The sequence below is a fragment of the Grus americana genome, chromosome 2, assembly GCF_028858705.1.
Source record: "Grus americana isolate bGruAme1 chromosome 2, bGruAme1.mat, whole genome shotgun sequence".
In the NCBI taxonomy this organism is placed as follows: domain Eukaryota; kingdom Metazoa; phylum Chordata; class Aves; order Gruiformes; family Gruidae; genus Grus; species Grus americana.
In genome coordinates this window covers 134,243,136-134,257,526 of record NC_072853.1, presented here as the reverse complement: position 1 = coordinate 134,257,526, position 14,391 = coordinate 134,243,136, and the positions used below count along the sequence as shown (strand labels likewise).

At 40.3% G+C, this 14,391-nt stretch overlaps 1 protein-coding gene across 3 annotated transcripts in view; it reads right to left on the bottom strand.

The window, feature by feature from the left end:
* The window catches only part of RAPGEF5 (Rap guanine nucleotide exchange factor 5), a 160,294-nt gene that overhangs the window by 122,203 nt on the left and 23,700 nt on the right, over window positions 1-14,391 (bottom strand). For all 3 annotated transcript variants that reach the window (XM_054815308.1, XM_054815306.1, XM_054815307.1), the window contains exons 2-6: window positions 11,406-11,456; window positions 10,165-10,271; window positions 9,046-9,167; window positions 7,469-7,637; window positions 1,822-1,888 (exon numbers count right to left, since the gene is read on the bottom strand). In XM_054815308.1, coding sequence (XP_054671283.1) covers window positions 1,822-1,888; window positions 7,469-7,637; window positions 9,046-9,167; window positions 10,165-10,271; window positions 11,406-11,456 — 516 coding nt within the window. The remainder of the gene's footprint in view (window positions 1-1,821; window positions 1,889-7,468; window positions 7,638-9,045; window positions 9,168-10,164; window positions 10,272-11,405; window positions 11,457-14,391) is intronic.

Below are 14,391 nucleotides of genomic sequence, written 5' to 3'. Positions count from 1 at the left end.
CAACAGTTAGATCCAGTTCTTAAACTTTTAACTGATGAAAAACCATTCTTCTTCTAGCTTAGAGAGGTGAAGCTTTTGAGGGATCCTGGCAATGTTTTATAGAGTTGGTAGTTTTGTGGGTTTTTTAAAAGATACAAATTCTCAAAAAGTTTTTTCTTTTTTTCTGTTTTTTCTCCCCATGGAACTAAAAATGGAGGACACAGATTCTTAGATCTCCTTTAATGTTCAGAGTGAGGGAAAAAAGGTAGATAAAACAAGGAATTTGAATATATACATAACACCCCCTCCCCAATTTTCAAAACCAAAATTTTCTAATCTCATACATAGAATCATGGAATGGTTTGGGTTGAAAGGGCCTTCAAGATCATCTAGTTCCAACCCCCCTGCTGTGGGCAGGGACACCCTCCACTAGACCATGTTGCCCAAAGCCCCATCCAACCTGGCCTTGAACACTTCCAGGGATGGGGCATCCACAGCTTCTCTGGGCAACCTGTGCCAGTGCCTCACCACCCTCACAGTAAAAAATTTCTTCCTTATATCTAATCTAAATCGGCCCTCTTACAGTTTAAAGCCATTCCCTCTTGTCCTGTCACTACATGCCCTTGTAAACAGTCCCTCTCTGGCTTTCAATTGTAAATTATTTTTGCATAAGGTGTTGACCATACAGAACCACCAGCTTTTCAAACACATTTACAAAATATCTTTTGTAAAAACAGCTGTCTTTATGAAATTTAGCACAAATTCTCCTTGCCTTCCATTTTTCAGCAATTTCAAGATAGTACTTTATTCGTTTTACTTAAAGTAGTTCTTATCCTCATGCCTTTTTTATGACAACTTCACCCTGCTTCGTTCACTTTCATCTCTGTACCCAAAACAGAACTAGCACTAATTTCATGTTTTGCTGATACCATGATTTAGGTGTAATGTTCATAGAACCATACACTCATAGAATGGTTGAGGTAGGAAGGCACTTCTTGGAGGTCATCTGATCCAACCCCACTGCTCAAAAGCAGGTCAGCTCAAGACCATGTCCAGTTGAGTTCTGAACATCTCCAAGCATGGGGACTCCACCACCTCCCTGGGGAACCTGTTCTACCATTTGATCACCCTCACAGTGAAAAAAGTTTTTTCTTATGTTTCAGTAGAATTTCTTGAAATTCAGTTTGTGCTTGTTGTTTCCTGTCCTGTCACAGGACACCACCAAGAAGAGCCTGGCTCCATCTTCTTTGTTCCCTCGTTCCCTCCCATCAGGTATTTATACACACTGATAAGATCCTCCCCGTGCTTTCTATTCTCCAAGCTCAACTCCCAGTTCTCTCAGCCTCTCCTTGTAAGTCAGATAGTCTAATCCCTTGATCATCTTCACGGTCATTCACAGGATACACTCCAGTATGTCCACATGCCTCTTGTAATGGGAGTCCAGAACCGAAGCCAGCACTCCAGATGTGTCACACCAGTGCTGAGTAGAGGGGAATGATCAGCTCCCTTAGCCTGAGGGTAATGCTCTCCCTAATGCGGCCCAGGAGGCAGTTGGCTTGCTTTGCCATGAGGGCACATTTCCAGCTCATGTTCAACCTGCTATCCACCAGGAACCCCAGGTCCTTTCTGCAAAAAGAGCAGACCACAGCAGTCCTTGCTTGGATTGATTTGAATAGCTGTGGAATTGCACAAAGAGCAGAAAAGCTTCCCCCTTTCAGAGACAAAAAAGTAGTTTGCATTACACACACCTGTTCACTAAGACTAAGTCTTTAATTTGAAAGGATCCAAAACATGACAATATTTCAAACGTGATCAGTACAAACTTTGATGCAGTGACCTTACCGCAGAAGTAAGACGAGCAAGAATTTCAGCATTGGTTTCTGCCGTATCTTCTATTTTTTGATCAGGCCTTTAAAAAAGTAAAAATAAGATTTTATTATTTCTTTCATTCTGTTTCAACATCTTTTGATTCCTGGAAAGCAAGGAACTGTGTAGCCACAGGCACTAATGTAAAAGGGCTTTTGAGATTCCACATCAAAACAATGACTGCAACATGACAATAATTAATTGTGTCAGTAATGACAGAGTACACCCTTTGTCCCCTGCTGTCAAGAACTGTCTTGATTGGACTTACATAAAACAGTGAGAGAATTCTTCAACTAAAAATATATGATGCAGAACTGAAGAACACAGGACCCTCTTAACTTAGAGGCGCTTATTTGAATGAGTATTTTGCTCTGCTAAAAACACACTCCATCAACAGAGCAAAGAGTTTTCCACCTGCCCACCACTATTTAGCTTTGCTAAGGTGTGGAAGGCAAGCTCACATAGATAAAAGCAGACGACATCAAAATCATTATGAGACACATTAAGTTTGATGTAAAAAGAAGTGAAAATGAAAAGAATACATGTAAGAAGCCATAAATTAGCAAACTCAAGCAATGGCTGAGAACACTATTGACAGGTTCTGTTGACAGTAACTCACAAGACAGAGTACTTTGTGTCTTTGCAGAAGTGAGGCAGTGCAGGAAGAACCCTTCTAGAAACTGCCACAGAAGTCTGACCCATATGAAAAAGCCACACAAAAGCTGCTGTGGACAGCACTGGATTGGACTGTATTTTTCTTTAAAACAGCCTAATTCCCATCACTAGAACATCTGCAAGCCTTTCAGAAGGTTTATTGACAATCAGAAGATAGATACCAATATGATAGGTTTATTAGTATGGGAAGAAGAAAAAAGCTCTTGAGATCTTTGTTTTTCATGGTTTTCAAGAAGTGTGGTGTGCCAGCAAACCGAGCAGATACGCAAAGCTGCAGCTGCTGTAATAAACATAAATCCCAGGTATTAGCAGAAGCTTCTATCTTTGACTAATTATTTAATTGCTCATATGCCTTGATGTGTTTAGGGAGAGAGCTGACAACATGTCTGGAATATGCAGCTGGTATATTGTGGTTCTTACATCCCATGTCCAAAAATTTCTTTCCCTGATTAAAAAAAAAATGAAGGTCAGAAAGCACAGAATGACACATGCATTCATTTCGGGGCATATTCAGACCAAAATGGTAATTTGGATTAGAAATCACAATTGTTTTCACAACTGCCTTTCCTTTTCAAAGAAAAATGTGATTTAACATTTTAAGTGTTATAAACAGCCCAAAAGAAATAAATGAATGCAGTTTCATTTACAAAGACCGATTTATTCAGTCTTTCTGTTTACAATTGGGAATGAGATGAAAATAACTGACCTCTTTAGATGCCTATGTTTCCCTACACATCTGATGTCTTCTGATCTCTCAGAACCAGGTTAGGACCTGGTTCTTCTAAATTGGAGGCAAAAGATAGCAGCTCAGTAGACACAGCCACAGATGCAATCTATAAACCCAGAACAGCATATAGAACAGCTATTTCTGTCTTGGGCCTTTATCATTTCATCTTCTATTTAAAAATACCCCAGTATTCATCTGCATATGAGCATCAAATACTTCTGAAACCATTAATATACTAAAAATTATCGTCAGCTCTCTAGAACCAGAGAGGAAGCGTGTATCATGATACCCAGGCTAATAGAAAAGAATAAAACAGAGTATATATCAAGGAACAGAATCAGGACAGATATCACCCTATTTTTTTTTTTTCAAAAGGGGCCAGCTATGACCTAGTAGGGCTGATATCAAATAGGAGTACCAAAGCCCAGGCAAACCAGCCTAAAGCCTACACAGCTCAGTGGTCCATGGGCTCGGTAGTGCATTAAGCAGAGCGAGATGCAGGGATGCTTGCCCTAGATCTGCATGCAGGCAAGTCAGGTACAGCGCAATTATTACTCTACACCGCATGAAAGCAACTACAGTGCTTCCCGACCCGCTGACAGAGGAAGCAATACGGATAAACCCGTGGTCCTGGGCCTGGACCTCAACTGTCCAATGTAAAGCCACTACGTATATCTCTACGCTGGCTTTACAATCCACCTACAGTGCCAGTAAAAGACCCATGGATACCTAAGAGATGTTTGCGTCCAAAAAAGCTTTCCAAGAACTCCATAATGCAGTAACTGAATGAATATCCCATCCTGGCTATTTGCATTGAAACCAAATTATTTTTAAGAATGGTTACTTTTCTGAAATTAATAACATGTATATTATTTCAGCATATAAGATACAGAATATAGTCTAACACTTCCAAAAAGAAAATAACAAGCAATATGAGATAAAGAAAAAAATCCCCTGTTAACATCTGTTCAAATAATTTAAAAAAAAATACTATGGGATACATTTCAATAATCTAAGGTACCCAATGCATTCTTGACAGATTCACTGAGTCTACCAGTGGTTCTGGGAATTCGGTGTTGTTATAAACACCTCCATCTACAAAGAAGGAAATAGAAGCACATAAAGATTAAACACCTGATACAAAGCCATTGCAGTCACTGGAAAAGAATTCAGGCGGCATTGGATGAGAGCCTAAGTGATCGCTCAAGGTTGTAAGGAAGTCCACGGCACAGCTTTCAATACAGATCTTTTGTTCCCAGGCTATTGCAATATTCACTTCTTTTCTCTTCAAGCAGAATTGGCTGTGATTAACATAGGGTGTTTAATGACCCCAAGAGGCCTCTGCATGAGTCCCATCTCATCTGACAACATTTACAGGGGCTCAGTCCTGTGTAATACACATAATAACATTAGCCTTCGGTTTAGTGTGAGCTGCTAAAAATTTGCTAGGTCCCATCTTGTTTTCCATGGTAGGTTCCCACCAATGTTATGTTTAATGTAGGGAATTTGTCAAGGTCAAAAGGCAACAGGGAGCATTTATTCAGGAACCATAAGCACATCTCAGGCTTCAGAACACTATTTTCTTTGTAGAACTTACTGTAGTATTATTTGGTAGCACTGTTAATACCACCCAGAAACAAACACAAATCCATCAAAAATCTGTACAGAAAGTTGAGACCAGACCACGCTTATTTAACGGGGTTTCCAGAAGAACTGCTGAAGGAAGTCCCCACAGCCGCTACTGCCTACTCAGGTCTGCAGACTCCTTCTGGGAGAGCAGATCCACGGTGCTCCAGAGAGACCCCCTGACGCACCCAGCAGCCCAGGCAAGCACAAGGCTGCTGCCCACCAGCTGCGGAGGAGGCAGAGCTCGTCTGGCACTCGGGAGCACCGGGAGATGCCCGGCATTGCCTTCTGGTGCACAAGCAGGTAGTTGCTTCTGATTTCGTCAAAAGCATGGAATCTAATTAATAAGGTGAGAATTTCTCTGTCTCTGTGTACATACAGAATTAATGCCATCAATACAGACTATGAGAAAAACTAAGACAGAAAAATGAAAACAAAAATATTAATTATGAGAAAGAGTGTGCTTCTACTGGTATGCAGAACAGCTTACATATTTGAGAAAAGACAAACACTGACTGCAAGGAAGAGGTTTTAGAATTACCTACTTTCCTCACGAAAAAGAGCATATGGGTTTATTTAACCTGGTCAGATAATTTTAACAAATACCTCATCACATCTGTTCCCTTTCAGATTGTGTTTTAGCGGTGTGCTATTTGCATCAAGTATGGAGAATTTTGAACCTGGAAAAGCCTCCTTTGCCTTTAATATCACACTCCCTCGAGAGTATACTATTATTTAAAATTCAATTCCTTCAATTTTTTATTTTTTTTTTTAAAAGCACCCTCACAATCTGACAGGTAAAACCTCCAGAAAATAATTCTTCAGTGACAATGTTCCCAAAAGGAATCCAGCTTCAACTAAAATTTGAATAATGTGAGCAGGAAGGATCTGTAAATGTACATTAATGAATAACTGTTCAATTAATGTGACAGGAATCATCCTCCACTAGAAATGACAGTTGCACTGGAACGATAAAACAGCAAAGCAGACTGTAAAATAGTGGTACTCTCCAGCCAAGGTCAGCATGCAGGACGCATTTTCAGCTCAAACCTTAAAAGTCTTTAATCCGTTTTCCTACCCAGCATCCTTCACAGAACACATCAATATGTCCTATCTGTTCTGTCTTTTTTATTCAAAGCTTTTGTACGAGTAGTCATGAACCATGACAAGTGGCCTGATTGGCAGTGATAACGAGGAAAACCCTAATTCCCACTGAAGTTGCCCTGATATTTGAGGGACAGCCAAACTGCTTAGCACCAAAGTAGGCTGGAAGACAAGAATTTCTATTTGCAAAAATATTCAAAGGTTTTCTCCCATATGAGTCATCTGCTTAGAAGATCACATTCGGTGCCCTGCTTCAGCCAGTTTGGGGTCCTTGTCACTTGGCTACACTCACTCAAGCTGACCAAATAAATGCATTTTCAAGGGAATCTCCACTCCAGAACTGCCAGTTTCTGGTTAGTGAAGGCAGTCAGCAAAAGGAGAGGGAATCAAGTTTCTGCCCTGAGCCATGCACAGAAATTACTGAGATTTTTTTTTTATACCAGCTCAACACATTTAAGAATCAGACTAAATGCCTGGATTTAAGAAACTGGGCTTGAGACATCTTACAGGGATTTTAGGCTTTGTGCTCCTTTAAAATATTTCCATTGGAAATTTATTTGAGAGAATGTGTTTTTAAAATCTAATAGGTAGAGAAGGAAAGTGCTTATAGAAGAAAGTTTTGTCTTTGACTTCAAAGAGAATAAATCCTACTACTGGCAGAGTAACAATTCTCCACAGTATAAGTATCAGGTTTGAGGTTTCATCATGCTAGGGACAATGAAAGAATTTAACCCAACTGGTCTATACAAGCCAGCTCCTGCAGATTTGGCAAGGTATGAGGGGTCGCGAGCCTCCAGATCTCTCACTGGCACCTTTTTCCTATATTTTGGCCTCTCACTGTGGCACAGATAACTATGGTTCCCTTCTAGCTGCCCTAAATAGACAACATTTAGAGCGCAGCTGTATCAGCACAGAGGGTATGATAACATCGAATACTCAGATGGAAGAGGAGACATATAGGAAGTGAAACTCTTAAACAGTATATTCTGAAAAAGGAATAATAGTGTGAGGCTAGAGAGCTCTGTACGTGCAAACATGCAGTAGCAAACTAAAATCAGGTGACTGACACTACCACAGTCCTACCCATCCTCTCCATCCATTCGATAGCTGATCCTGACCCAGAACAAGGGTACCTGATCTGCTAGTCAATCAGCTTCACAGCATGCCTGCTGCCAAATCCGTGCCAAACCTCCAAATGTAAGAGGAGACCAAAAAAATAAGCAAGCCATTTGCCCAGGCAATATAGCAACCTAGAGTTAGCAAGCTAGTGCGTAAGAACCACCATATGCCAAAACCCCCAAGTTGAGTGCCTTCATTTACCTACCCACACTGACTTTCTCAGCTGAAAAGCCCATGTCTACAAAGCTTGTCAACCCTGAAAAGAAAGCTGGCTCATTTGCAGGGTGGTTTGGGGATAAGCAGTGTCATTGTAAGCCAACTACTTACAAAACAGTCAGCAGAAGTTGAAAACAGCTGTATTTGCACACTTACAGATTGCACATGTCAATCCTGGGAGGAGACAACGGCAGTAGTTGAAGTAGGAGCTTTACTCCATTCTTCCATCCCTCCTCTTTCTCAAATTCACAGAAAAGGTAGGTACATTCATCCGCTGAGAACTGGTAGAAAGCATGAGTGTCTTGAAAATAGAGTTGTCTGTCCACTGTTAGAAAAAATAACATTAGATATCCTTTAAACCCTTACTGCATAAAGGTTCTGTGTCCCCAACCACATTCTGTATTGCACTTGACTTTAATCTACCACCGCACAGGGCAAAAGGATTGCAATCTCAGCATAGAAGCAATCCTGTCCTCTCATATTAACTCAGTGCATCCCAACAGGACAACCCCAAAACCTCAGTTTGAAGATGTCCAGGTTCCTGAGATTCTTTAAGACCGCTGAGTATATTTAATCAATTTGGAAATCAGTTCAGAATTAGGGGATAAAAATCTTTCACTTGTCAGATTTCTGACTCTCAATTTCCATTGGCTTCTAATATGTTCTCACTAGTGGCCAGGTACTAGTAAACAAACTTCAATAATGGGGATGCAGCTCATCATATCCCAGCTTCTCCTCAAATTCACGGTCTCTGGTTCTGTAGAGCAGACCTGGGTAAGATGGTGCACCAATACAACAGCTGTCATCTTCCCTGGCATAACCGAGATTGAACTGGGATTGAAGGATGAGGTCCAAAGCTGAAAGCACAAGCTCCTGCTGGAGAGTCATTCAGCTCTTGTTGAGGCTGCACCATCAGACATATTGTCAGTGTAGTTGGGGCAGGAGAAAATCTTTACGTATACTGTCAGCATACATAAGCAGAAATCTTCTGTAAGACCTCACCTTTTCACAGGGAGGAAAGTTAAGTGTCTAGCAGAGACCCCAGGGTGTGGTACGTTCTGAGTGAAGCTGCCTAAGCAGTCCCAGCTACAACATAAAGTCCATCAGATTTCCAGAGGTGGATTACCGGTGTAATTATCGCCAACCACGTAAACTGGACCAAACCCTAAATTTGGTGGGAAAGGCAGGGACAGCTGGGTAGAGCCCGGCACCACAAACATCTCGAGCTGAATCCTCTCTCAATCCATTGTAATCTAAAACTATGAAAAACATAGAGGGGAAGGGGAAATCACTAATTGCTAGAGAAGTCTTCTGGTGAAGCCACGATCTGCAGTGGCTAAACAGCTGCTGTCTCGTGAAAAACGTAAAAGAGCTTGAGGAGGAAAAAAAAAAAAAAAAACCAAACCAAAAACACCAAGCTGGAAAAGACACACACGCTGTTTGCAACTTGGCAATAGGCAATTGCATTTGCAAAAGCAAAAGGAAGGAAGCTACCTAAAAAAAAAAAAAAAAAAAAAAAAAGAGAGAGAGAGAGATTCACCTTTGGTATTTATGAAATGAAAGGTCACAGGGGTGAGCCTACTGAAGAGATGGTAAAATAAACAATTGTCAAGAAAAATGGAGCAATCTGCTTTTTTTTTTTTCCTCCTTCCTCTCCCATCAAAAATGTGAGTCTTAGCCTATGCAGGAGAAACTGATAGTCTTCCTCACACAGGAGCGCTACCGAGACTGACCTGATAATATAATGCCCATATCCAGGAGGAGCTGCCACACTCCAGCTGCTGTAGACCTGCACTTAACAAAAGGGCACTGCTCCAAAAGCCAGTCTACCAGTTCCGATCCAACACAGCTTCTCCTGAAAATAAACGAAACATCGCTTCTTACACTACAGTAATGTTAAAATGCTCTTTTATAAAGAAGAGCTATTTTTTTAAAGCTATTGAAAGGGAATCTTTTTGTTCAGCAGGGCAAACACTTTGTCTCACTTACTGATTTCTGTAATTCTATTAATTTCAAGGGAATAAATTATTCTGGCAAGTCTCAGTGGATGCCCCTAGTTACAATGAGGGAACTTGTGTTGGATGAGTAAGTTCCCTTACATACCTAATTCATGTGGCACACTTTACAATATGTAATATTTTTATCAATTTGTGCTGCATACAGAGAGTCATCCAAAGATGCAGAAGAGCTAAATAAAATCCAGCTTTTAGCCTTAGGATTTTATTTCCTTTCTGAGCATAGGCATAAGCAATACAGCTACACGATATATGTGTAAGACCTTAAGTATTGCTCTAGGATGTACTTCATCTTGCACATTATTGGTAAACTTGTCTTTTTAAATCATTAAAGAAAAAAGTTGTGGCTTTTTCTTTAATATGGATATGAATCAATGGTGCTATAATAGAGATCTGCACACTCTGGCATAATTGAAAATAGGAGGAAGCATTTATGCTGTAATGCAACACAAATGGAAAATCACTTCATTACAGAAATATTCCATAAATTACATGCAAAAATCACTGTGTAACTAAATCTTATGAATCCAATTAATCTCTTTTATAACTCCAGACCAGGGCTGAATTTAATACGCTCTATTTTCAACAAAATAACAAACGCAATTGTATATGAAATCATAAGCAATCAAATTAATGGACATACAATCAGGCCAACTGACTAAGTAACATAAGAAAAGATATTAAAATACATGAGATTTTAAAGAATTTTTTTAGAAAATATTTTCAATTCTTAGTCACACACACAAAATCTCAGAATTTACTCACTTGTCAAATCAGGGCCCAGACAAATGCAAATAAAACCCATTCAGTTGATTAAAACGAATAATCTCGTGTTACCTGCAAATGCCAGTAAGGTACACCCTGTCTTTAATCAGGTCAGACGCTTGTAGGGTAAAAATATTCCTGAGAGCTCTTCCAGCACAGGATGAACTTTCTCCATAAATCTGAATGAAAAGAGAAATCGAAAACTGTGACAAACAGGGATTTATTCCTGCTGTAGTAAATTGCCTCGCCACTGTCCGCTCCTTCCCTCTGAGCAATGCCTTCTCCCCAGCTAAGCGACAAGCAAGCAGTCAAAGCCTCATAGGAAATGCACCCCGATTTCTGCCGTACCCAGTCGTATCACATGGGTTGCAGATGCCGCCACGGGCTGGACTACTTTTACATTTACTGCCTTAGAAAAGCAGAGGGTTTAGTAACTGTGAGTTTTATCTTTGAACAACAAACAAGTTCAAATGAAACAAGTGAAAACAGACTATATTAGCCATTGCACAGCCACACAAATGCGGTTAAAATTAAACATTATTCCACATATATTTGAGTTAAATACTTTAATACAAGCCTAATACACATTGAAACATCATTTCATAGGTTTTTTCTTTTTGTTCAGAAACTTTGGCAGTATCCTATGATAGCTACAGGTCAGTTCATCCGTACTTTGCCAGGAGGATGTGGTCTTTCAGAATGGACACACCTCTGACTTCCCACACACCTGATTTCCACCTGACGCCTCAAGGCTGCAGATGCGTCTATCAAAACAGGACCCAACTCCATCTTCCATAAAATCATGTTCCACCTGAATCTATGTACTACTTCTTACTGGTGAATTTAACTCAGGCTTCTGTTGTGATGTTTCCTCACCATCCCAGCAAAACACATCAGTAACACAAATAACGAACTTGAAAGAAAAACAATGCCATGGTTTCACCTTTTGTTTTGTTTTGTTTCCTATGTTTGGGAATCTTTCAAGGAATAAAAAATAGTCCTGAGACAGTAAAAAGTCTTGTGAGATGCAAAAATAGAGCTCTCAAATATTGCAAAACTAAGCTAACAGTGGCAATCATGTAAACAGCTGGGAAGTGAGTGCATGTTGGAATTCACAATTCAGTTTGCAAATTCACTAATAGGAGTAGACAATTTCTAACACACACACACACATTATAACTTGGTAATTGGATTTAACTGCAAGCCACGTTCACAAGTGTCTTCAAAGCTACGATTAAGAGGTTGAACCAGAGCAAAAAGATTCCTAATATGTTGTTTGATAAAATGGAATTAAAAAGAAGCTTGACAAGTACCTTGTTTGCAGGAGTTTCCAAATAAGGATTTGAAATTCTTCTGGACAGGGTCTGTAAGACAATTTGGTAGAGCTTTAGTTTTGTTCTGGGGGGTTTTGTATGAAAAAAGTAGCAGCAATTTAGGTTTTTTACCCATGGAAATCTAAATAAAAAGAATTTCTCAAATCATCTGAGTAGTCTAACTCAAGCTTGTAAATCATTGGGGTTTTTTTAACATCAGGAAAAAAGTTTGGTAAACTCAGTTCTGTGTTGTTTACTACATTTATTCTTGATCTGGAAAAGATGAGCAATGAGGTGGTTAAGTCTGTAGGCAACACACAATTGTTTGAGTCAGGAAAGACCAGAAATGACAGTGATGAATGTCAAGATAAACCTAAAAAAAGGCTAGGTGAAAAGACAGTATTGTGACAAGCTCAACATTAAAAGCAGCATGTACTAGAGAGAAAAAATGTAATTACACATGCTCTAACACCTCTTAAAGCAAACTTCATCAATTCAGTAAAGACACCTCAGGGTCACAGAACACTTCTCAAGGAAGACCACTCTTCTAAGTGAAATTCTTAAATGTAGTTAAAAAAATATTAGGATAAATGAGGAATAAAATGGTGACTAATGGGGAAGTAACATTGCTCTAATGTAGATCAGCATTATCTCTGCCATGCCACATGCTGCAGCGGTAACAGCATCTCAAAAAATGGATGCTCCAATATTAGAGGGGGTTCAGACAATAATAGTAGTAGGCATAATAAAGGATTTGGATAAATTTTAATATGAGAAGAGACAGAAAAGACTGTGACTATTTACCTTACAAAGGAGAGATTACAGGAGACGTAATGCAATTATACAAAATAATGAAATGGCACAGAGAAAAGGCAGTCTTTCTGTGCTCTGTTTCATGTAACGTGAGAATAGCCAATCACTCAATGAAATTAGAGAGGATTCGTATTGGAGGAGATAGAAAGGAAAAAGACACGTAACTCTTCACAGCAAGGAAATGCAAATTCCAAAACCCTACTGCTGCTCAATAAAGGTTGGGGACTTCAAGTTATAAAATTAAGTGACCCAGAACTCTGGAAGGCAAATAGAGACAGGATAAACATCTCTACGAGAGCAAGGTTACCCCACCTTTACTCCCCATGATACTTCCATATCTTGTCAGTGTTAAAAGACAAGATATCCTCTACTCTGATGCTTATTGGCAACTTCTATCTTACTACAAGCCGTACAAGAGACAAATAAGCATTGCCTAAAAGAAGCCTGGAAGGGGAACAGAAGACGTTGTGCAGGTGCACTGGCAGCACAATGGGAGGATTGTGTGGGGCTCCCTCACGTTATTTCAACTTGTGGGCAACATAATTAATTCCTTGCTTTGAGAAGGATCCAATTCACACTTGTATATTGCAATCATATAAAAAAAACCAACCCATCCTTCACACCCTGTAAGAATTACAGAATCCATATTTCAGTAATGTCACCTGCTTCCCCCCCCCGTATTCTTGTTACTGTATTTTTAGAAAGGGAAGTGACAAGGAACTGCAGAAGCATCTAATGCTGTTTAGCCTTCCACGCTCATCACAAATGTTAGTATAATTCCATTCCAACAGTAGCTCCATATGGAAATACTATAACATAAAAGCTTCATTCCCTTCACCCGTACCCAACAAACATGACGTAAGAGTGCAACATCATTGCCTCAGATCCCACTTACTTGTCCTAGCCGGCACGACATTAACACCTTGGTTCTGCTGCAGCCCTACATACCAACGCGTCACTTGGTTTTTGTCCAAGTCTTTCGTTCAACAAGTCTCACTCACTGCAGCAGCACGGTTGAAGCTTATACATCAATTTCCCCGTCCCCACTGCATTCCCAGGCTGATGCCAACGATCACCAAGCTGATTCCAGCGGTGCCGGTGGGAACTGCAACCCCTGGCAAAAGGTGACTTAGGCTGACAACTAGGAGAGTTTAAAAAAAAAAAAAAAAAAATCTTCTAGCTTATCCTTCAAACCACACAGTGCTAGCTCTGGTGCAGAGGAGAGAGAAGGAATTCACAGCCCTAAAATGGGAGAAGACAGGACAATGGCTTCTGCCAGCAGCAGCCTGAACCTTTATCATCTCGGAGCAAGCATGAAACATTGAAAAGCCCAGGAGAGTATGTTAACGTATGCCATGCAAGAATCTACCCACCTGAAATTTCTAAAAAAATATAAGAAAATGGATATTGCATAGGAAAAAATAAAACAAAAGTGGAAGTGGCATTCTGGAATAGAAAAAATGATCTTTCCTGTTGATGCTAGTGCAGCCTGTGTAACGTTGAAACACTCACTGCAATTAAACTGAAATTCATATCAAATTTTAGGTGCTTATGCCCTAGCTACCAAGCTAGATCCCCTTTTCTTTTTCTTTTTTTTTTTTTTAAACTTGTCTCAAATATTTAGCTAGCACAAAATCCCTTCATTTTGTGCTACTGGGCGCACCTCTGTTCAGCAGACTCCAGTTAGGCTGTTAGGGACAAACTGGGAGTCTCCTTCCAGACAGGGGAAGAAGAGGGGGCGGATCAGGGGTCCGGGCTTTGTTGGAAAACCCCAACCATCAGGCTGCTGTGTGGGGGAAGCACCACTCCTCCCTGAAGTTATTTGGTAAATATAGGCTGCTCCTCCCAAATGATTTTGACACATACACCCCAAATCAAAATAAATTTGCAAATAACTCTTAAAATGAGCCAGAATGTGCTTTTAAATAAAATTCATTAGTCATCAAGCGAACAACTCATCTCTCATGAAAACCACCTTGGAACAGCTATTGCAGCCCATGCCAAGTGCCTCTCTCCAGGCACTGCCATCCTGGCTTCCCCCTGTGCCTCTTCACCAGCTTAAGGAGAAGCTGTGCCAAACCACGTGTCAGGGAGGAGACGGCCATGCAGAAGCACTTATGATCCTGGGACAGGAGACCATTGGTGGAGCAGATCCAGAGCGCTGGATGTCCTC